At 48.4% G+C, this 23,824-nt stretch overlaps 1 protein-coding gene across 2 annotated transcripts; it reads right to left on the bottom strand.

Moving 5' to 3' along the window:
* Positions 1 to 80: 80 nt before the first annotated feature.
* fhl1a (four and a half LIM domains 1a) lies at positions 81 to 20,587 on the bottom strand. Of its 2 annotated transcripts, none has more exons than XM_015351595.2 (6): positions 20,504 to 20,587; positions 3,650 to 3,831; positions 3,034 to 3,208; positions 2,227 to 2,396; positions 1,852 to 2,038; positions 81 to 1,414 (listed from the first exon to the last, which is right to left on the bottom strand). In XM_015351595.2, exons 2-6 carry the CDS (start codon positions 3,803 to 3,805, stop codon positions 1,260 to 1,262), a joined length of 843 nt encoding a protein of 280 aa, XP_015207081.2. In that variant the 5' UTR covers positions 3,806 to 3,831; positions 20,504 to 20,587; the 3' UTR covers positions 81 to 1,259. The 2 variants fall into 2 exon arrangements, with proteins under 2 accessions (XP_015207081.2, XP_006632945.2); XM_006632882.3 differs by lacking the exon at positions 20,504 to 20,587 and adding an exon at positions 9,268 to 9,378.
* Between the last annotated feature and the right edge of the window lie 3,237 nt (positions 20,588 to 23,824).

Genomic DNA, 23,824 nt, shown 5'->3' with positions numbered 1-23,824 from the left:
GCCCTGGGAGCCGAGATGGAAGACTTGTGACCGTGATCGCAAGAGACATGTCAAAAAAGTCTGCTGTCCAAAAATAGAAGTATTGATCATCCCTGTTGTTTATTCTTGGATTACAGAGATGCATTTTTCCAACCCACACCTGACATTTCACTGCTGCAGAGCTCTTGTAGTTCCATTTTTGTCACTTGAGCAGAAATATTGTTAAACAGTAACAGGAAATGCATAAAGCCTGTGATAATAACCTTCAGAAAAGCAGTTATAAAAGTATATAGTTCTCACAACTTGGATACTATTATCAAACTCATCTGCTGAGGAAGGATGCTTTTTGCATTCAGAAACGATTGGATATTTTAGCGTACAGTTGGATGCAACCTAGCCCTTGCATACATTTGCTTCCAATTAGCATTTGATTTATAATCTACCACACAGGCAATTGCACGGTCATAAATACTGATGAGGAAGACCAGCTGCTTACGTGACACTTGAAGAACGGCTCTCATTTCTGTCCAGATCTCCAAATGTCTATTACATCTGCCCACATCAAGCAAAATGATTTAGTGTCTTTTTGTTACACTAAACACTTTCCTAGATGTTACAAGGTATCTGACGAAGGCAGAGGACAGCCTTGCCAAGCTAGACAAATCCAGTGCTAAACAAAACCAGCAATTTGTTTTGACGATTACCATTAGAGCTTGTGAATACAGTTTTAGTACATACCACGTCTATACAAGTGTTAAGCAAAAGCAGTTTTCTAGTTAGTCTCAGCAATCATGAAAATGCTTCTTGCGAGGCATGGGTGTGTGATGGCTCAACACCTCCCATTATTTTTATAGAAGGACAAGCAAAGATTAAAAAGTTACACACCCCAACTCTTAGAGAAGATTAATAAAGAGTAAAATGAGTATTTTGCATGCTTACAAAAGCAAATCGTAAGATTAGTAGTACATTCTATAGATTAATGTTGATTTGGAGAAAAGGTGATGACTTTAACAGCAGCACAGTGGTTCACCGGCTCAGCCTGTAGCTGGAGTAAAGACGATGTCACAACAGCGTGTAACATTTATAAACTCTTGGCTTTTAAAATCTGATGTAACTGATCGTCCAGTAGAAACCTGCTTATTTCTGTTGTGTTTTCACAGAGGTGCTCTGTGCTCTCGCCTCTCCAGCTACAGCTCAGCAGTCGGGACCCACTGTGGTACTTGTGTAGAGAAGGGGGCCCTCAGCCCGTGTCCGCCAGCCTCCGGGGAGTGGAGGTGCCCTCACAGTTTCTTGGCGCAGTCGGGGCAGTAGATGTTGTCACTGTGAATGACGAAGCGCTTGTTGGCCAGCGAGAGGGAGCACTTCTTGCAGTTGAAGCAGTAGTCGTGCCAGGAGCTGCCCTCGTAGGTGACCACGTTGGTCCCTCGGCCGAACCCTGGGGGTGTAATGACTTACAGATTAGTTACAACGGAGCATCACTGAGTTACCCTGGCCTTTCCCTCTCCCCTGCTCCTTGGCCTTCCCCTCTCTCCTCTTTCCACCTTTCTCACCTCTCCTATCCTTTACACCTTTCTCCCCTCTCTCCTCTTCCCTCTCCCCCCGCTCCCTGGCCTCCTCCTCTCCCCTCTCCCCTGCTCTTTGGCCTTCCCCTCTCTCCTCTCTCCTCTTTCCACCTTTCTCCTCTCTCCTCTCCCTGCTCTTTGGCCTTCCCCTCTCTCCTCTCTCTTCTTTCCACCTTTCTCCACTCTCTCCTCTTTCCACCTTTCTCCCCTCTCTCCTCTCCCCCCACTCCCTGGCCTCCTCCTCTCCCCTCTCCCCTGTGTCTCGGCCGGTCCCCTCCCCTCCCCTCCTCCCCCTGTGCACACGGCTCACCAGTGATGGGGTTCTGGCAGCCGGAGCACTTCTTGGCCACGGAGGTCTTGTAGCAGTCCACGCAGTACACCTGGTCCTCGTGGGAGGTGAAGCGCTGGCCGGCCAGGGGCTTCTTGCAGGTCAGACACACGAAGCACTCGGCGTGCCAGGGCTGGTCCTGGTAGCTGATGCCCCCGGTGGTGATGGCCTTCACGCCCACACAGGGACACAGAACACCATAAAACCCACAGTGAGGCGCTGTTCTGTTCCAGGAGAGCCGCGGGTCTTTCTGTCGACTGTCTCAGATATCAACTCAATTGGTCTAAATAACAGCTGCGCCCTGGTCTTCAGGCAGTGAGGGCTTCAGGGGGAAATCGTGCAGCCACAGGGCCTTACCTGCTTGCAGTGGACACAGTGCTTGGCGAACTTCTTCTCGTGGCAGGGGGAGCAGTAAATGTCGTCTCCCTTGGTCAGGAAGCTCTGCGAGCGGATGGGCTGCTTGCACTGGAAGCAGGTGAAGCAGTCCTCGTGCCAGACGTTGTGCTTGTACTCCACGTTCTGAGAGCCTGCAGAGAGGGCGCAGACCAGCAGGGGTCAGTACAGAGCTCCGCCCAGCGCACTACCAAGAGGACCTCCCTTCCGTTGTTCCTTGGACTTCTTTCACAGACAACTAACTGCCTTCAAGAGTCACCCAGGCATTGCTATAAGGATGTTTTTTTTAGTTCCAATGAAAATATATACGGCGGTGGACAATTTGGGCCTAAAAGCAGTGCCAGATAAAAGGACAAAGTGATCATCAAATTAATGACAATTGCTGATAAACAGTGCAGTCTTAACAACCTTTCTAACACCAGCAGGCTGCTTTCGTATGCTTAAAAAAAAAGCTACGCCATCACAGTAAATGAGATGGCTTCCACGTTTGTTGCATGTAATTATAGGCATCAAGTTGCAAAGGATCAGGTGAAGGATCATTCCTTGCTGGAAGGTACAGAGAAGAAACTCGCCGATTTGGCTGCGGAGCCTCGATCGGGTGTCTTCTTTACCGTTCAGCACCATCCTGTTCCCTTGCAGCCTACGCACGCCGAGCCAGCCAACCGGCTGGCCGGTGCGCGACCCGGGGCGGTTCCCAGCATGCAGTGCGCAGAGCATGGCCCACGGGCGCCGTGGCCCGCGGAAGCTCAGGCCAGCCCAGCCGGGGGCTACCTGGCAGGACGGGCTTGTAGCAGCCGTGGCAGCGGGGGGAGTCCTCCCGGGAGCTGCACTTGCCGCACAGGATCTTGTCATCCTTGGTGCTGAAGGGCTCGCTGGCCAGCGGCTTGTAGCACTTGGCGCAGCGGAAGCAGTCGTCGTGCCAGTAGCGGTTCTTGTGGTGCAGCTCCTGCACGGCGAGAGAGAGAGGGCTTGACGCAGGGCCGGCCCACGGGGCAGCCCGGGGCGAGAGAGAGAGAGAGAGAGAGAGAGCTGTGCATCACTCGTTCCCTCAGGCAGCCGAGCCAAGGCTGGGGCAGCAGGGCAGGGCTTTGCCCCCCTGGACCAACAGGAAGGGGCTGCGGGTTCGACTCCAGGGTGAGGAACCGCTGTCGTACCCTTGAGCGAGCAGTTCCGCTCAGACTGCGGCCGGTGATCTCCCGGCTGTGGCATCACTCCGGAGTAAAAACCCTGAAACAACAAAGGGCAGCAGCGCAGGCGCGGGGGGGAGCACGCGGTGCGGAACGCAGACGAGCGGAGGCCAGGCGGGAGCAGGGCATGCTGGGACGGGCAGCGCAGAGCCAAGGGCAGAGACGCCGGGGGCGGACGGACGGACACGGCGGCGGCCCACCTTGGAGTCGGCGCCGATGGGGCGGCGGCACTCGGCGCAGGTGTTGGCGCACAGCTTGTCGAAGCAGCGCACGCAGCAGTGCTTGTCTTCCTTCTTCACGTACTTCTTCCCGTGCAGCGAGTCGCGGCAGTAGAAGCAGTCGAAGCGGTCCGTCATGGTGCCGGTGGTGTAGCTCCGCGGGCCTGCGGGCACAACGGCAGCGTGAGCGCCCCCCGCGTCTCCCGGGCCCTCTCCCTGCGCCGCCCCGCCTGCGCAGATCAGGGGCCTGGGTACGGAGCGAGTACGGTGCTCATCCTCCCAGCAGAGCCCTGGACGTCCCAGAATAACCCCCCCCCCCCTCGTGTCTGCGCGCCGCAGAGACCGCCCGGGGGAAACTACAGGGAAGTGCATTTAAAACTGAGAGCCAGAGGCACGTCTTCACCCAAAGAGTGGTGGGGGTGTGGAACAAGCTGACCAGCCTTGTTGTGGAAGCCAACAACCTGGCTTCTTTCAAATAGCAGCTGGATGAGACACTTTGGTCGATTAGGTAATAATAATAATAATAATAATAATAATAATAATAATAATAATAATAATTGCTTACACTTATATAGCGCTTTTCTGGACACTCCCCTCAAAGCGCTTTACAGGTAATGGAGACTCCCCTCCACCACCACCAATGTGCAGCATCCACCTGGAAAGGTACTAACTGGGCAGGACAGGCTGAATGGCCTCCTCTTGTTTAACCTGTCTCGTGTTCTTAAGAGGCAGAAGAAACCGGTGCCGCAGGCCTGCCGCGAACAGGTCAGCACCATGCGAACACAGCCCAGCAGCAGGGCTGTGGACTCCTGCGCCCTCACCAGCAGCTGCAGCTGAGAGCCTAACTGGGGGACACGACATCCAAAACACCCAGCAAGAGGGCTCCTCCCACACAGCCTGGTGAGAGCTCCTTTCATCTCATCCCTGTGTCTCAGCAATTTCTTTTAAGGAAAGCTGCGTTGGGAGAGAGGCGCAACAAAATATACTGAACTAGGAAGACAAAAAATTATCCTGTGTCGTTTTGTTGTTTTACCACTAGGGGGGACTATTGTTCAGAAAATCCTCCCTTCCAGCGTCAGCAATAAGAGAATAGCTCACACCTGCAGAAGGCTTCACAGCCGAAAAGTTGTGTTTTCTCTCCTCTCTTTTCAGCAGGGAATAAACCCATTACCTCTTCCCAATAAGAGAATACTACCTTTCCTGATGTGTGAAAGTCATGACAGATCGCTGCTAAGTATCTGTTTAAGAGATAATTTAACAGCATCACACTTATGTCATTAAGCACTCTGCTGAAACATACAATCAAGGCAGCATGCCGAAGCCTGTCTTCTGCAGATATGTCATCGGCAGTTATTACACAATCTGTACGGAGTTTTGTTTAAGCATCATACACACCCCAGGACATAGACTTTACAAACAGAATCATTAGTTCTGCAGAAGTAATGCAGATGAATGCAAAGTTCAGGCATTTATTTTTGTCTCGCGTGACCCAGTAATACTGCAGATGTACATGTAGTTACGTGATGGACTGCTGAAATATCACTGGTGCTGTGTGCCAGGGGGGCAAGAAGAAGAGAACATGAAGAAATAACGTGCTCACCCCTGTGCCCACAGGAGCAAACAGAAAGACGAGCTGTTGAGCTCACACCTTCAGCACAATCAACTCACAATACCTGTTTTGACTATGTCAGAGCAGGCTTCTAGTATGACATTCCTTGGTTACAAACCATCTTAGAGAGCAACCAGTCTTTGCAAAAATCAATTATCCAGCCTTTCCTGATTCAGAACTCAGCTTTTCAGATCACTACAAACGTGTAGAGACAAATCACCAACAGTGTCAACAGTGCAGCCCTGTAAGACTGCATCTCACCCTTACCCATCTGCAGTTTCAAATACGTCTTGAGGCCATCTACACTGGGGTACATCACCCCAGTAATTTTCAAATAATACTTAAATTCTCAGATGCAGGTCACCTGATATATGTACCCAAGTTCCCCAGAGAGACCCAGGCTAAACACCTGGACAGAACTAATTAACTAATGAATCCAATTAAGTAATTAGGAGCTCTGCTGGAATGCAAACCAGACAATGCGTGCCACTGCAAGAGCAGACTGTCCTCAATGTTTCCAGCTCAGCACACCTTAGTCAACCTTTGTTGGATCACTGTAATATTTTGCAGAGCTGTACTCTGGGGATCCACAGCTCCTCTCAACATGGGCCTGCAGCTCAGCAGCTGTTCTGTGTCTCATTAAATCAGCAACAGCTCAAGACCTGAGCAGCTCCATGTAAGAGTCTCCTGGGAGCTATCACTAAAGAGCCCAGATGCAATCCTGGTGGATTCCTTCTGTACAACAGAAGGCCCCAGTGGAGAAGATTTACGGTCCATTTAATTCTAGTCCTCTAGGACAGTGGTCGGGCAGGTTGTGTAAGACTCTCAAGTCATCCCAAGATCTCAGGAAGAGGGTAATATTCGCTCAATTAATCGGACCAATGTAAACCTCCTGCAGATGATTTAAGAAGACCTAAGACCCGCTGGGCTGTAGTGCTCAAGACAGAGCCCTGATTTAATCGGCCTTATTTAAAAACAAATGTCAACGTTAAATACATTAATCTTTCATGTGACTCTTTTTTTTTTTGCAGGCTTTAAAGAGTTGATTATTTTATAGACAGCTATAAAAGCCGCAGGACCGAGACTGGAGACCCCTGTGTAATGAGCCCACAAGTTCCTGCAGGACAACAGTGCATGTGTCTGGTCTGGGCAGCCCTATTCCAGAGAGACTGAGCTGGGCTGCAGACGCAAGTCCATTCCAGTTCCCTCTCCTCCATGTGTTCCCCGCTGCCTAGCAACTCTGCAGCAAACATGTTTATGCTTACTTCAGAAAGCAACCCACAAAAACCAGGAACAGATGTCTTTCAAACACAGGACTTCAACATGAAGTCATACAGTGTTGGATTTCAATGGGGCATTGCCCCTGTTATCTGGAATTGTATTTTTAGACAACATATTTCATCCCTTTGTCTTTTCCAGGCAACAACATATTATTACCAGAGCTGTAAACACAAATCTTCCTAAGACCTGGCAAGACTTCTACCCCTTAACATTCCACAACTCCAGTGCGGCCAGCTGAGGATGGCTAAGCTGTAGGAAATAATTCAAAGTTAATTCAATCCATTTAAAGATGTTCGTGCAAGCAGGGACTCGCCTTTATTATCGGGGATAAGGGCCTACAATGCTCTTGTAAGGCTCAGAGAAAACAGTCGTCAATGCCCACAAACGATTTTTACTCAGACCTGATCAGCGCAGATACCTAATTAGTTAACTAAGCTAATTAACAGGCTTAGCCCGGCCTTTAGAAATGTACAAAGATATTTTCTGTCTCCCCGGGGGTAAAAGTGTGTCACTTGAATGGAGGACTGGGATTAATCCAATGTCACTGATGCAGAGACTGTCTGCAACGTGTAGTCACTCAGTTCAAATTCTTAAAACCGCTAGAGACATTTCTAAACCTTAACTTTCAGCTCGAATAAACTGGTGCTTGAACACCATCTCTTCCTCACTCACTCCGCATGAAAACCAACGTTAAAACTCTCCCGTCTGCTTATACCGCTGATAATATTTAAAAGTTATTTAAAAATATCTGAATATAACAATTCATTGCCTTTAAAACCTTTAAAAGTGAGATTACTACTTTTTGTATAAAGTAATTGCTGTAATTTCTCTTTAAAACTGGCTGTGTTGGCACTTAGATGACTCCCACGCCAGTGAGTTCACTCCGCAGTGCACTCCACAGTTCACTCCGCAAGTGCACTCCGAGTGGAAGACATAGGCCTCTGTACAGAACACCCCAGCCTTGAAGAAGAGGTGCAGCTGTACAGAAGGGGATTACTCTGTCAGCCCTAGATAAGTCAGCCCCGAACGGGGAGGAAAGGGGTCAGGGGTCAGGGGTCAGGGGTCTGCTCTGCCAAGAGCACAGCTGCCTTTCTGCCCTTTCTGGACAGAGGCAAGAGCCACAGGCAGCGACTCTACAGAGAAAGTTCACCTAAAGCTGGCTGAACCCCTCAGCCTAGGAAATCCAATACAGGGCATACACACTCGAGGGCTGTGACTCACCGCCCGCTGCCCTTTGAGATGGGCACTATCTTGGCAGCCCACTTCATCTTGCAGAGCTGCTCCCGATACGACACGAGAGAGCCCCCTCGCTCAGCCCTCCCGCCGCGGGGGTGCAGCCCGCCAGCAGAGCCTCGAGGCACGGCGGTGTGCATTCCGACGCCAGGAGGGCTTCGACGCGGCCGCCCACGTCTCCTGGGGAGAGGGTTATCCGAGCGCAGCGCTGTCTCTCCGGGGAGAGAGGATGGAGAGAGTACGGAATGTGGAACTGGAGGTGGGATGCGGACGGAGCACGCTGACAGACACAGAACTCTGTGCATGTCTCTGGCGCCCCCATGGGGATTAGCCAGGGCTTCTGAACACAAGCCACATAGCAGCGGTGTTCCAAAGCAGCGCTAATCCAACATTCCAGAATCCACACAGGCAGCGCAGGAATACTGGGAATCTGACAGCTGGCTGGGCACTGGAAATCAGAAGGAATTTAGCCGCAGAGGGGTGTCAGTCAACGGCTTACCATTTCACTCCAGGGATAAAACTAAGGTTGTCCACAAAGGTCACAGTTCACTTTACAGAGGACATGCAACACTACATTTGAGAGGCTAGATAAAACTATATAAAGCATAAAGGTATCCTGTAAGTTTATCCTAAAGCCCTCGTGTCCAATCCAGCACAGAGAATCCTGCAGCAGACCTCGGTCTGGAGAAAACAGAGATCTGAGTTTCTGGAAGCCAATAGTACAGTAGAGAAAGCAGAAAACAATATGCAATAAAATTAAGACAATACCGTAATTTATACAGTAACTCAAAACTGATATGCCAGCATCACTGGTGCAGCATTGTGAAATCAAAAAACATAAGTAAAGATATTCAGGTTAAATAATTTCAGATCAGCAAACTGGATTCTCTGTCATAAAACCTCCAATATAAATCACTCTCCTAATCTGAGTTCAGGTACACAAGAGGGTCGACAACAATGCTGGTTATCGCTATGCAATTTAAGAGTGCTTTTCAAGAAGCTCAAAGCATTTAAGATTTTGCCAATTTCTTTACTAATTTATCTTTGCTGCGCCCCAGTAAAAACTCATTTAAGGGAACTTAAATCTGTGACGGGTCATCCCACTCAAATTCCTATTCCAAAACAAAGTCTAGAGGACTGGGTTCCATCTGTGCCGACTCTTCCCACGTCATTAAACCTGAAACAGTACAGTAATTCTGCTGCGGGTGTATCTATCTAATCTATCACAAGGCTGAGTGTCTGGGTTCTGAGCCATTCGACACACCGAAGACCACAAGCAAGAACTGTGACATGTCAGCCACTCGATCCGGAGAGCCCAGACACCGAGTAATTTAGCAGCAGGGAAGTTTTAGCAACAATAACAACTCTTTTTGTTTCCTGTCCCGATGAGGACGTGCTGTAGGACGGGAGCGAGGCATCGTCAACCCACAGTTCGCAAAAGCCCCAGCCAGTTAAATGAGTGAAAGAGCATCTTTACCTGAGTGCCTATAGAAAGCCATGTCTGCAGAGAGTGGGCGCGGGAGTGGACGAGGGAGGTAGAGTTGGTGACCCTCTGAGCTGACAGCTGTGGTGACACGCACCTCCAGGGGAGGAGGTATTAATACCCCTCTGCCCTCCTCCTCCTCCGCACTCCAGACTCTCAAATCCACCCGTGAACAATTCACACCATTTTAGGATATCCAGTAAAAGAATAGGGGGGTAGGAGAGAGAGAGACAGAGGCAGAGGGGGAGACTGGGCAAATACCTTTGGAATTACTTCAGAGAGGAAAAAAAAGACTGGGAAAGGCAGGCAGATTCCAGGGATTTGGACGCAACCAGGACAAACACAAGTCCCAAATCTCCTGACATTTGATTGGGATTGGTGAGGGGTTGAGAGTGGGTGTAGGATTAGTGTAGCCTAATCATCAACAAAGGACAGTTCATTTTTCTTCTCGCTACTATAGGAGGGGCGGCACTGAAATGAGACGCGTTGGCTATTACCTCCATCAGGAGAACTGTAGGTTATGCGTGTGCAGGACTTGGGGTGCAGGGTGAGTAGGGTAACCTGTCAACTCTCGAGGGTCTTCTGAGGCACAACATAGTAGCTGTGATTAGAAGTGAAAAGCTGCTTGGGACTTATCTTGGGACTTATCTTGTAATTAGTAGAGTTTTATTAGCGTTAACTGGGAACACTGGATTAAAGCCGATACTCAAGATGACGATCCTTGACCCTATTGCAGCTGGAGGTCAGTGACACCAGTCAACTATGACAAACTTTCCCAGAGTCCTGTGGGTGTGGGGCCTGTGCTCAGATCTTTAGGAGGTTATCCCTCCACACCACATGTTCAGGCTGACCATTAAGATTCCTACAATAAGATACTATTCTAAACTGTACTGCAGTGGGTTGTGGGTATCTCCAGCTTCCCAAGAACAAGAGGAGGCTTCAACTTGTCGAATTAAGCAATAATGAGTTCAATTAGCCAATTAAGGGCTCGGATAGAAAGGCAACCAGAAATCCTCTGGTTCTGTGGGAGTTGTGCAGCTCTCCCTGCCTTACCACACAAACAGACATGAACCCCAGGCCAGAAACAGACCCAGATTGTGGGGCTGTGAGGCAGCAGTAATCACCACCCCTCCAGGGTACAGCTCGCAGCACACTGTTGTGTGTGTGTGTGCGCTAAACTGGGGAAGCAGAATTATGACTCCTACAGCAAGCTATGTTTCTGTGAAGTAAGCCAAGATTCTTGAGCCAAAAGTCCAATTTAAGATAACACAGCCGAACACTTCATTTTTCAATCTGACATCTCTCCTGTACAAAACGATTTTCCCTTGAAGGAATTACGCAGGCACGAAGATTTAGCATGGAAAGCCAGCGCAGCATCTATAGAAGAGGCAGCACAGGCCAGGGGATCCATCACAAGAGATGAGAAACACAGAGGAAGAGAGAGAGAGAGCTGTGCGAAAAGAAAAAGGCCAACCCAACTGAGCAGAACGAATGAGACCAGCCAATTCATTTCTCACGTGAGGATTACTGAACCAGGTGAAGGGGTGTGCAATTTACAATTTGTTCCTTCTCATTAAACAAACAAATAAACGAGTCAAGCTGCAAAGCAATAAAAAAAGAACTGGGCGCCTGGTCCTCCTTCCACTTGGTTTCAATCACTGATCTGATTCGTTGTTCTCTGCTAACGGCCAAACATGTTGCCTTCCTGTCTGGTAAGTCAATAGCCTGGCTCATCGCCGGAGAATTGTCTTCTGTGATTCATTCAGCACAACGCTCTATTAGCCCTGGTCATTCTAGGTACAGGATATGTCTTACTCTCTCCCTGGTCTCCTGCTGTCTCTCTTGATCTCTCTGGTAGCCAGACCGTCTTCGGTCTCTTCCTGCAGTCACCAGCTGAGCTGCTGAGTGAATCCGAGTAAATCTGACCCTTGGGAGCCCCTGAACGAAAGTGGGGAACCCAGCAGACAAAGGAGAACAGGGCCACCCCACTGCCCTGCTGCTTCCAGAAGAGCGTCTCACGCTCAGCCACAGCGCACCTGGGGGGCTTGAGGACAGGCATGGGGGATGGGAGATAAAATCAATCAATCAATCAAATTACTGATTGATTGATAATTACTGAGTCTGCAGACCAGGAGGCGATGACCTCCGTTTTTTCCACACCATGGCCCCACAGAACTTCAGTGAACACAGCACCTAAACCCCTAAACTGATTAAATGACTCTACAGCTTAAAGTCAATTAAACAATTAAGGATTAGCTTAATCCAAAGTGATCATGGAAAGGAACAGGCTGCATGAGCCGGCTCCTGCTGTAGACACTGCTTCTGCTTCACTCGGTTGGTATTCACCACGAGCCCCTCAGAAGACACCTTTTTTTGATATCCTAAAGGTTTTTTTGAAAAATTCCGGAAGGCATTTTAGGAACGAAAGACTAGACACCAAAGAATCGGCAACTGGTTGAGGCAAAAGCATATGACCTAGGAATTAACCTCCGAAAATGAAGTTAATTTTTGTTGAGAGTCATTTATGTCCTCCATCCAAAACTCTCCTCACTTGTGTGTGAGAAAGAGAGATGTAAGAGGCCTTGTCTTGTGCACACAGACAGGGAATCCAGAAGGCAGCTCCTTGCACACTGTGGCTGTACTTGAACAAAGCTACTGTATGCTCTTGCAGTAGATAGCAGTGGGCGTCCTGAAGAAAACACCTTCGTGTACACAGATCTTGTTTCAATAAAACCTTGGAAATCAAATGTCCCAGATGGACCCAATATCATCCCCATTGTGATATATACTAAATGATGCCTTAAAGTGCTTAAGCTGAGAGTTGGAAAACTACACTGGCACTATCACATCAACAGGCGCACACGCCTCTCCAAATGGATGCTGGAAAGAAGTTGTATTTTTAGCCCTAGGTTCCTGACAACAGGCCAACCTCAATCAGTGTTTACAGGGGAAACTCAAGGCCTGGACACCCCGCGGGGAGACAGACTCCATTCCAGAAACAGAACAAGTGCGGGACGGAGGAAGAGGGAGCAAAGGATGAAGAGGAGAAGGACGAGGAGAGAGGGAGGAAGCCGGGCCGGAAGAGGCATGGAGGCAGAGAAGGGAAAGGTGTGAGTTCCTGCTGGAGAGTCAGGAACAGGAGAGGAAGGTGGGGGGAGGCGGATGTGGCGGTGCATTCTCAAGGAAAGAGTTGTGGACTGTTTGGCCCATGGAGAGTGATCGCTGTGCGGGGAACCGGGGTCTCGCTTGTGCCATGCAGCCAGTGTGAGCTTGACTGGCAGCCCACACCTCCCTGTGAGAAGAGGAAGAGCAAAGCGCTGGACCTGCGGGCTGTGCAATTACTCTCGACTGCGGCTTTCAAGTGGCAAAAAAAAAAACATCTTCAAAACTCCAAACCCTGCTTCACATTCTCAGACTTGATCTCTGTTCTCCAATCTGCTGATCCCATTTGACACTCCATATCCTCCTTACTGCTCACCCCGGCCTCAAAAATGCTCTCCCCTTTTCCAATAAAAGACATAGGCATGGGGAAAACGGACATCCTCAAGCAGTCCATTGACAACAGTGTCAAAGTCCGTTCGTCAGCTTCACAAGCACCAACTTTATCATCTGCAAGCATGGAGGACACAGGAAGTGCTGCCTTAGGAAACCAAGCTTCAAAATCAAATTGGAACAGGCTTATATGCGATCGCACCAATTCCTTCCAAGACCGGCAGAGCAAGACGAAGCATTTCAGCACTTTTTATTTTATTCTCCAGAATAATTCCCTGATCCCTGCTTGCATGACAGGGCTTACTCTGTGAACAGAAACAGGACAAGGGTGCAAGAACGCCAAGGCTTGAGAAAGACCTGTCCTGCCACCACAGGAAACGCAGAGAAAAAGGTGAAAAGAGTGCATGAGTTAGCCTGCATCTGTGTGCACGATGGAAGGCAACCGTGCATAAGAGTGTGTGTCCATATGTGTGTGTGTGTATGTGGGTCTCTGTGCATGCATGTGTGTCATTTCAGAATGCTCACATCGGCCTCACAGGAGATTACAGAGCTAGCTGACCCCACACCCATGTGCTGAACAATGACTGAAGAATGTGCCCCCCTCACCAGACTGGCACCCTTACAATCTACTCTCACCACGGACAGAAATAGCCAGGCTCCTATGCTGGCACCACACCACCAAACACATTGTCATGAACAGACACATTTAGACAAAATACAGTGCATACAACAGTGGGATACAGATGAGTGGACATACTTTACGCATTGTATCAGACTGAATCATGGGATAATTGAACTTTTCTGTCTAACTCTCCTTAGAAAATTCCTTGGTGTAATTAATCTTTCACGCACCATAATTCAGCGTAGAATGTCAGTTTCCTCATGTTTAATTTGGGATATCATTTGTTTCCGTTTGCTTTCCCCTGGTCATTCAGCGAGTTTCAGGAGACCGCAAGAACGGTCTGAAATGCGGAGAAAAATGGACCATGGCGCGTCTCTCTGCCTCGTGTGCCCTGCTGCCAGCCAGAGGACAAGCAGAAACGCTGTGAGAGATGAGAAACTGGCACAGGGATCAGCAGACACTCTCTGCGCGGTATCTGGAAAACATCACAGACGGCCCTTTCTGATTTACAGAAGAGACTGTTTATGGATCTGTGAGTCTCCATACTCCCGGTTCTTAGAACAAGTTCCTATTCATAAACTTCACATAACTTCTCACAATTATCAAAAGGCCAGCTGCTTTCTCTAAAAGGTTTGTTGTAAGCAAGACAAGTATCACTGGGAATTCATTAGACCTTTAAGGCCAGTATTTGAAATAATTCCCCCCAAAAAACGTCTGGCACAATAACAGCCCGTAAAAATGATAGGTTCTAGGGTCCTTCAGTGTCAACATCTGGTTTCCAGTTGCGATTCCAGGCTGCCAACAGAGACAGAGGGAGTGTAAATGGATGTGCTTTGACACTATCTGTCAAAACCTCAGGTTCACCTTCGTAGCAGGACAGTTCAATCAGCGCCTCTCATCACAGCGGATCTGACAGCAGTCCAGCGTGTGTAATACCCCTAAATCTTCACCCAGTTAACCCACGAGACAGGCATAGAGGGTTAAAGCATAATGAAACGCATTCAAAGCATCATAAAGTACAATACAATCCCAGCAGTACAGCACAGACACAAGTGTGGTACGAGTCCTTTTAAGGCCTAGACTTATCAAGGTATTTCTTTCTCAAAGGGATCATGTTCAAAGCAGAGTATTTCATTGAAGAGTCTTTCTCTGTGTCTCTAACACTTTTTGCACTACATCAGTGTGAAGTGATTTTCCTCCATTAAATGAGTTTCACTTACAGCAAGACTCTCCAGTCTGCATGACTGCAAAAGATTAAAGAGGGCTAATCAGTCTGAAGCCATGCATGACGAATGACATCATGCAGGAGGCGGCAGCAGCACAGCCTGGTAGAGGACACACAAGACCAGGCCTGTGGCTCCCAGTGTCTTTCCTCAACACGGCTGTTTTAAAAGGAATAACAAAGCACTGACTCTTTGATCCCATCTGGGGTGGAAGAAGGGCAACACAAACATTAGCTCTGTGCCCAAGAATGTGCCGGACAGAGGAATGCTGAGTGACGGGAGCCCTCTGTGGCCCTTTCAGGCAGCTGGCTTAATGAGAACAGGCAGGAGCAGCAGACAAGTCAGCTCCTCTGACAGGCCAGCCAACGTTTCCTCTTAGTCTTCTCTCATGCATTAGCAATCGGTGACAACTGGGTAGCCGGGAGCAGAATGCAAGTTAGAGGAAACAACTCGCTCCTTGATAGCTGTTTAAGGCCACAGATGTTTTTTTTTTCTTCCAGGACTCTTCTTTAGAATTGGAAACCTTATTTTGACACTAGTTGTATTTTTAGGCACTTTGCTCAAGATCTGTTGCTATTCGTGTCTCTTGGGTGACTTTTATCTCTGTCTGCATCTTTCCCCATGTGTCAGGAGGCTAAAAAAACAAATCTGACTCACGGCAACACAGAACAACAGGCTGTGGTCACCGTGGTAACACTGCAGCACAACAGAGTGTCCAGGGGGGGGGGGTCCTTGGGAATAGCTGCCCTCTACCTGCCTGTGCCTGTGGTTCAGGTTAGCACAATAATCTGCCACAGCGACAGCTGCTGTCAGGATGAAACACTGGCAATGGCACAACAGTGTCCACACATCCGCTGAATGTCAGTGCACTCTTCTCCAAAGGTCTTTTTTTATCCCTTGGGTTTGGCCGCGGCTTACAAGATTGGTTTCCCTTCGTGCTGCCGTTCCAAAGAAACAGCTCGACCACGCAGAAAGGGAGTCAGCCCAGCCCGCTAATCTATGATGGGGAGGAAATTAAATCAACATGCAATTATTTTGATGCCGAGCATTGCTCCTCTACTGACACGGTCTTCCTGTATGGTTCGTCCATCTGTTCCCGGTTTGCTCTCCGAATTTAAAAAAAAAAGGGTTGGATAATTAGACCCATTTCCCCTGGGGTTTGCTCACTTGTTTGTTCGCAACAAAGCTGAAACCATGTCGGACTGAGCCAGTGCAGCAGTAAGAGGTTTCATACAAGCACCCAGCCAGCGGATCCACACTGGGGCCCGAGTCGGCTCGTATCTTCATTGCCTGCTGTTCTGTTTACGGCTTGGTGCAGCCCAGAGGGGCCCGAATCCAGACCGGAACTCTGAAAATACCAAGGAAAGGACGGTGCCAGTTTTCCATGACCGGGGGCCTTGTCTTGTACTTGTCTGTCCATGGACACATCTGCCCACCCCCACCCCCCTCACGCCCACCTCTCTCTGGCCCCTGCTCATGACATGAACACCAAGCAAGAGGGCGACAGACTGCCCAGAGACGTTCGGGCTGGCACACTCCTGTCCGTCCCTGCGGCTGCATGCAGACGCCCAGGACTTCCAACAGTGAGGAATTACTCAAATGTGCCAGGAGTCCTGCCAATTATAAAACGGGGCTCCCTGTTTCCTCTGCGCCCGCCCTCCCCGATGACCTCGGCTTCGCCCCGAAGCGCCGAGTGCCCCCCACCCCCCCCTGCTTCCACCAAGAACGCTGATCAATGCCTCACGTCAATTTCACACGCTAGATCCCTGTGCATGCTCCCCTCTCTAACCTGCAAACCACTGCCAGTTTCTATCAAGCACAGGGTTATGCGCGGCTTAAGGTTTATTTTTATTTACTGATATAGTCTGATTCCCAGTAAACCATCCCTCTTCAACGCGCTTTTCCAGCGGTGCTCTTGTATTAAACATCTGACAGAAAACTCTGTTGTTCAGTGCTTCCTTAGCAAACTTCCGGACGGTGAACTGAGGCATCTTTGGCCTCTGAGGAGTAACTGAGCTGGACAGTTGTTTTAAGCCAAAAGTCTGTATCCGGTTAGAAACGTTTTAACAGGTGTTTTTGTATACATTTCTGGGCCTTCCTGCTGTCCTTAACATGCATGAAATATCACTGCCCCCCTGGAGAGCTCTGCTGAGCCCTCCTAGAATAACTAGACAGCCCTTTCCCTTTTACTTGGGGGTGTCAAGTCGAGAGCGGTCATAAATATCAAGCAGAGCTTTGCTGATTTCCTATCTCTATCTCCCTTTTTTCAGGTCAAAGGGCCCAAGCAAAGGTAACGCAGTTAAGCGGGCCTTGCTAATCTGTATTTTTCCACAGAGCATGAGTCACCTTTGGAAAGGAACTACCAAGATAAGATCCATAGCAGCAAATAAGTAAAATGTTCTTATGGCAACACAGATAGCGCTCCCCTTTGCTTGGTGATCGCCTTTCTTAACGGACGCCAAAGGCTGAACAAACAAAACAATCCAAGTTCCCACATTTCTGAGATTAGCGGCCGCGGTACTATTTTATTAAAGAATTATACTAGGACTCGGAGGATGTGCTAGAGAAGATAACGTGACCTTTGGTGTTTTTCTTTTTTGCTTTTTTAACCGGCAAAGACACCGAGCAAACCCATCGGTTTTTCTGAGTTTGCAAGGGGTCAGACAACGTCTTGTCCTGTAAAGTGATTAATAATCGTGTGCGAGTGCAGGACCGTCCCCCTGACCATGGGGATCTGCCCAGTTCTGTGCGTTGAGTAAGCACCAGTGCCGTTCCGCCTGCCTGCTTCACCACCCTACCTAATTTGGCTTTATTGAGCTATGAGCTCATGAGGAAAAAACACTGGGTTTTATTTGCTCTGACTTTAACCCCTAGCGTGACGGAGATCAGGCTTTGGGCTCCAGCATCGCCGGCCTGGACTCAGCCAACCGCTGGCTCCGGAAATCAGGGACCATTTAGAACACGATGTGCCATTTCAGTCACTGGGTTGTAGAAAAGATATTGCTGCTCAGCAACCAGTGTGGAAAAGAGCAACAAGATGCATTCTGGGGCTTCAGGGAATGTCCCACGCTGGCAGGCTGGAGCACCTGGACTTTTTACTCTTGACCCGAGAAGACAACGAGGAGTGAGACCTGATTCGCGTGTTCAAAGTCCTGAAAGGCATCAGCAAGTCAGCCTCGCGGGTCTCTCCAGAATGAAGGTTAAGCATAGCCAGAGCACACAAGGGGAAGGGCAATTAAAACCGAGATCGGGGGGCACTCTTTCACTCTAAAGGTTAAGGGAGTAGAGAGCAAGTTACCCAGCCATGCCGTTTTCTTCCAAGGAATACCTGGGAGAGATCCTGATACCAATTAGCTACTTCTACCTCCCAAACGGGCTTGATGGGCCGACCCAGTCAAAAACTCTTCACAAAAGCCTTACAGCTCAAGAGAACCCAGGTGAGAAAACATGCACCAGGCATCCAGAGATCCAGTCGACTTCCTCCTCCTTTCTGGGCATAAAGCCCTGGCACTGGGAGAGGGCTTGACTCCAGGCTGATCAGGGGCCACAAGCAGTGCTGAGCTGGAAGGAGACCGACTGCTCAAAGCATGGAGGTCCGAAACACAAGCCGATGTCCATCAGTGCAGCACAGGGCTGCATCTGTGCACTGCAGGAGAGCCGAGCTCGGTGGGCCTCTTCAGGTGCTGTTGTGGGGTTGCTAAGGAAGAATGACATCATGCATTTGGCAACCCACACAATGGAAGTGTGAGGCTGTAAAACTGTCCTGCGAGTTTGGGTGGGAACGCGGTACACTCTGTCTAGCACTGCCTGCCTGCAACTGTTAGGACCTGGAGAGCAGGAAATATTTACCAGAGTGGGGCTCGTTAGAAATTCCATTACCAACACTAGTGTTTTTGCACTAAAAAGCACAAAAGAATTTTTATTTTGCTGCTCAGTTGTTTTACAGCTCTGTGCTCTGGAAGGAATTGCACAAGCTGTTTTTCCAAACACTCGTGAAGGTGCTCCGTGTCCTCTCCCACGGCGGGGCTCAGAGCCTGGGTGGCTACGAGGTGTGGTCCCAGTGCCCTAGTGGGCTGTGCTGGGCTCTTACCAGCCCTCTGTGGGAATGCAGGCCAGTCATCAGCACCTCTCCCAGTTCTGCTTCTTCTCCGTGGTGGGATGGACGAGTTTAAAAGAAAACGGCACAGTTTCTGATTTTTTAAAAACAGCTAGAAGCATACTGTATCATATATACATATACGTATATACTGTGTAACAGCATCAAGCTAAGAATAATAGAAACAAGATCGCAATTCGACCTGTTGCTAATACGTGCAAATAGCTGTCTTTGCCCCATTAAAAATCCTCGCATCTATGTCCAGCTGCAAAAAAATGTCGCCCGTGTTCTCCGTGCGACACGCCCGTCTCTCTGCGGGACCAGTGCCCCGCCCCCTGGCGGTGGAGCGCGGGTACTGCAGACACCCGGGCCATCACTGCCCCACCTAGAGCCGCTGGATACCCGCTTCGGGAACTCGCAGTTCGCGATGTGTGACGGGGAGAGAGACAAGGAGAAAAGGGTTACAGTTTCGCATCTTCCGCATGAACTAGGAGGCTGAAATGTATACTGTCTACACTCAGACAACGGTAACGAAAGTTACCGAAAATGAGGAACTGATAGTGAAATACAGAGCATGTTAACGTTAGTGCGTGTTTAACCTGTCATGCCAAGCCCAGTTATTAGTTTTGGTGGTTTTCGACGGCCCGTATTTTAATGGGGAGAGTGGGGTGGGCTTGTTATGCATTACATAAAGTGTACTATGTGACCCGAAGTATATAATAATTCAATATATATATATATCGACCCGAAGAAGGCTCCACAGCCGAAACGTTGAGTTTTTCTTCTCTTTTCAGCAGAGAATAAGCCTTTACTTGTTCCTTTGCAGCGTATGCATGCTACCTACTTTAATTATATATATATACACACTAGATGAAAGAAACACAACTGGGCATAAACACTTTATATAGTCATTAAAATATCTGCGATCAAGCGAAGGGCGGGTAAAAATAACGAAACAACAAATGACTATGTGCAAATGTTTTTCCTACATAAAAGAAGTGAAAACGGAGAAACTTAATTACAGGGCTCCCCGTCTCCAGTTTATTCTCTTAAGAAAAAAAAACGGCGGCATCTCGGCTTTCCCGTGTATGAACTAAACGTGCTTAACCAGCGACTGTGTCATTTCTTTCAGCATTGCAGGCAGAAATCTCAATCACTACAGTTTTTAAAATGTGTTGATCTGAATCCAGTGATGGCTTATTCTGCTGGATTATTCTCCTTTTTTTTTATGAAGGAGTCAGTGCTTTTCCATTTTTTCAGGCGCATCTTCGTGGACCCGGAATCCTGAACACAACAATGTCCTTTCTGCGTGATATTCAAACTCGTGAAGAGTTTAGGAGAAATCGCAACATGCGCCACATCTGTGGAAATTCTGTACTATGTGCACGTACCGACAATGTATACGCTCTACACAGTGTTTTCTTTAAATCATTTTTTTAAATCAATATTCGCTTTATATGTTTACCAGCGTTCATCCGGTTCTTATATTACGATGAATGTTTGTAAAACATTGTCTCAAACTGTACTTTGAACATTACCAGACCGTGGTACTTCAAGAAAGCGCACGGATTCCTAACTTGCCGTGTTGCTGTTTGGTGGGATTTAAAAGGCTATATAATAATGCGAGCCATGTTTTTTTAATGAAGGATACCTTGCAGTGCACAAACCACGGGCTGGACCTGAACAGCCAGAAAGGTGCGCAATACCGAATACAAATATAAGAAAATGAGTACAGAAAGCAGCAAATGCATATCTGGTGATTTCAGATATTTTTAAAAATGCACATTCCGGGCTTACCCTGTGTCGGGGGGAAAAAGGTGTGCGTCCTTCTCCTCTGGTCTCGGGCGTAAACTCGGTCCAGCCGCTCTCTCTGGAAGCCAGAGGGAGATTGCGAGCGCTTACAGTTTAAAACGAAAAAAAAAAAGCTTGCTGCCCGAGACAGGATATGATCCAAAAACCACTACGTTCGTATCAACAATGATCTCAACCAGGAATTTACGAGCTGTTGCGGTGGTTGGCCGTCTACCTAAACAAATACCAGAAACAACGACTTTCCCAACGAAGTGCAGAAACAGCCGAAAAAAAAAAAGACGTGTTTTTTTCCTCCCCAAAATCAATTCTTTAAAAGGGTAAAGTCCGTTGCCAGGAAAGGGAATTCGGAAATTGAGAAGATAAACTTTTGACTACAGTGAAAACAATATATATATCGCACTACAATACGTTACAGAAGGGGAATTAACGCTGGCCTTGTTAAATAAATTGAATGTGGCAATTTTTTGTGTGTGCAGAAGCATTAAACAATAACACTGTACACTTTAATCAGCTCTGGACGTCACTGCGAGTATTTTATAAAAGACTGGATAGTACCCAGCAATAAAAAGGATGAATTATTTAAATTAACGATCAGTCATCGTGATGTTTATAACTTCCAAACCCATGAATCATTCAAGTGCCCTTCGAATCTGTTTAAATGAGGAAGTTCACTTGGAGAGCATTTACATTTCAGAGAGATGAAGTTAAAACAAACCGTACAACAGCGATGTCCGTGGGCGCCAGGAACATCATGTTTAACAAGGAGGTCCACTAGCTGTACCACCAGCTGGGCCGAACTTCTCCGGACCCAGAGCCGCTCGGGCCAGAGCAGAACAGCACGGGCCTGCTCTGTACCGAGACGAGTTACGAGTCACATCTGTGGGACACGAGGACCGCTGGAGGTGATGCTGATGGACTAGCTGAGCAGACAAGTTATATTTCCCTCCAGATCACAAATTCCCAAGTAGTAGCAATCTATTTTATACAGCGCCTTTCATAAACTACAGTATCTCGAGACGCTTTACAATAAAGCAGAGTGAGGAATACCTCAATGCAGTTAGCCCAGTTCAAAGCTCGACTACGAAAGTGAAGGTTATATCAGGATTTGAATGACCTCACATGGGCTGAGAGGTCATTCTCCAGCCTTTCCAGTGTCCTAGGGACTGGAGCCCAATTTCGGGAACTGGGATATGACAGGAGTACAGGTTCGGTCTACAGGGATGCTTAGGCCCCTGTTCCAGCACAGGCAACAGTATTCTAGCAGTACACTGACAGGGGGAGCCGTCCTGCTGGTGGTGTTGTCAAGTTCAATACTTTACTATCTGCATGGAATTTGTCTTCAAGATGGGAAGCTATGCTTTAAGGTCCATCAACGTACTGTCGTGAAAATCCCACTGCACCTCTAAAAAAAATGCTAGAATACCTCCTCGGGTGGCCTGGCTGAATATCCCGAACTCCCTTCTTGGGCCTTAACTGGCTAAAGTTCTCCATAAGCATGCGTCTTTCTTGCAGCCTTGTGCTCTGCTGTGCCTGCTGTACAGCTGCTCCACTGACGGGTCTCTCGGGATGGAGCATCGTCATGGAGTACAGGCTGCAACTTTCGCCCCCCTGCGACAACACGACCGCTACTCTCCCACGACGACAGTAACGAACAAGCAAGATCACTGTGGTGGTGAGGAAGAACTCTTAGTTATTCTGAAGCCCCACAAGGGGTTTTTAAACATACCAGCCTTGGAAAGAGTACCCCAAGGTTACAGAGCGCAGATGGCAACAGGATCTGGTTCATACCCAGAAGAGGAAGGGAGGTATGAACAGGTGTTTCCTTCCTGCAAGGCAGAGCAGAGTGGTGCCGTACTGGAACCCAGAGAGACCCCATTGCTTGGGATGGTCTTCCTCCCCCACCCCGCCCAGGTGCACATTTCTCCAAGCGCAGCTCACCCGCGTGGTTCTTGTGTGAAAGAGTGTGAGAAAAATGACTTTTCTTTGAGTTAGGACAATCAGCTCACCTTGCAGCAAATATTTCGGTTTCACGGTGCAGAGAGGGTGTCAATGCATCTGCAGGGCTGTGCACCTCCACAGGCAAGTTTCCTGTGTGTGTGGGTGTATCTTCATCGCCACCAGTCATCTCGCCACTGCAGAGCAGCAACAAGAGGAAGATTCTTGCACTACTGACCCTTCTAAAACAACAGGCCCCCATTTTTCACCCCCGTTGTGTGCTAAGCGGATGAGCCACTGCAGGGCCTCAGGTTGCGGGGCTGTGCTTCAGGCCACCAAGGGCTGTGAGGGACTATTTCACACAAATCAGAATCACTTGCTCAGCCCTGTAAACAATACAAACAGAAAGGTGGAAAAACTCGAATACTAGCGAGACTTCCAGCACTCAGAAACACTCAGAATTTCAGACAGTAAATTAATTCTACCGTAGATCTATTCATGTCAAGCACAATTTTCAGAATTCTTCAAGCACTTGTGTAAACATGTGTAAACAATGCTTCTGCACAAAAGGATTCTTCATTCCCCCTGTGAATTTCCACTAAAGAATTCATAACCTGGGCTGAACTCCCATGAGCGTATTAGAATCCGTCTTTCCAACTCCGCTAATAACACATGCCATTGCTTTCAGTGCAAACAAGAGTTCAAAGGTTAAGTAGTTCATATCAAAAGGAGTCAGAGGTCAAGTGCATCTCAGCTCTTCAAAACAATCATGCCTCCTAAAAGAAAATTCCTGGGAGATACCCAATTTGGCCACGTTTTACCCTATTAGGAGACCCATCATTATTGTTACAAACCCACAGTGGAGACAGAGGCAATCTTTCTGTCTTCAACACTTAACGTCGTACATTTCTGACTTGTGACCTTTCCCCCCCCGTCACACGCCTGCAGTAGGCCAAAAAGCCCAGCATCCAGACAGAAAGCCTCCCCTGTATTCAGCTTGGGTGTCCAATCAGTTAAACCCAAGAGGGACGTTATGCAGTGCGACATACATGACCGGAGAGGAAGGCATTCCTGCCATTTCAGAAGGTGATGATATGCTGGCCTGGGCTTTTAAAGGAATATAAACCAGAGCTCTTGGAATCTCACATCTCCTGTCAGGAATTCTGCAAAGACCATGACAGAAGGGTTTCTAGCTAGCAATAAAAAAAGGAACTGGAGCTTTCCTTAAATGTTAATATTACCCCCCCCTGCTGTTTCATTGAACAAACATGAACAGATCAGGAGAATTCTTGCCATATTAGGAGCGGCAGCCTGACACCTGATCTCTCTCCAAACCGGGGAAGGGCTTTGGTAACTGGCAACGCATGTGCA

The sequence above is a fragment of the Lepisosteus oculatus genome, chromosome 8 (assembly GCF_040954835.1).
Source record: "Lepisosteus oculatus isolate fLepOcu1 chromosome 8, fLepOcu1.hap2, whole genome shotgun sequence".
Lineage (NCBI taxonomy): Eukaryota > Metazoa > Chordata > Actinopteri > Semionotiformes > Lepisosteidae > Lepisosteus > Lepisosteus oculatus.
The sequence above is the reverse complement of the archived record's forward strand: the minus strand, read 5'-3'. Positions and strand labels throughout refer to the sequence as shown.

Excerpts from the sequence above, each read along its gene's own strand:
- fhl1a (XM_006632882.3), bottom strand. The coding sequence starts at position 9,289 with ATGGCTTTCTATAGGCACTCAG. Across the intron at positions 3,209-3,649 it reads CCATCGGCGCCGACTCCAAG|GAGCTGCACCACAAGAACCG; the intron begins GTGGGCCGCCGC and ends CTCGCCGTGCAG. Across the intron at positions 2,039-2,226 it reads ACTGTGTCCACTGCAAGCAG|GCCATCACCACCGGGGGCAT; the intron begins GTAAGGCCCTGT and ends GTGGGCGTGAAG.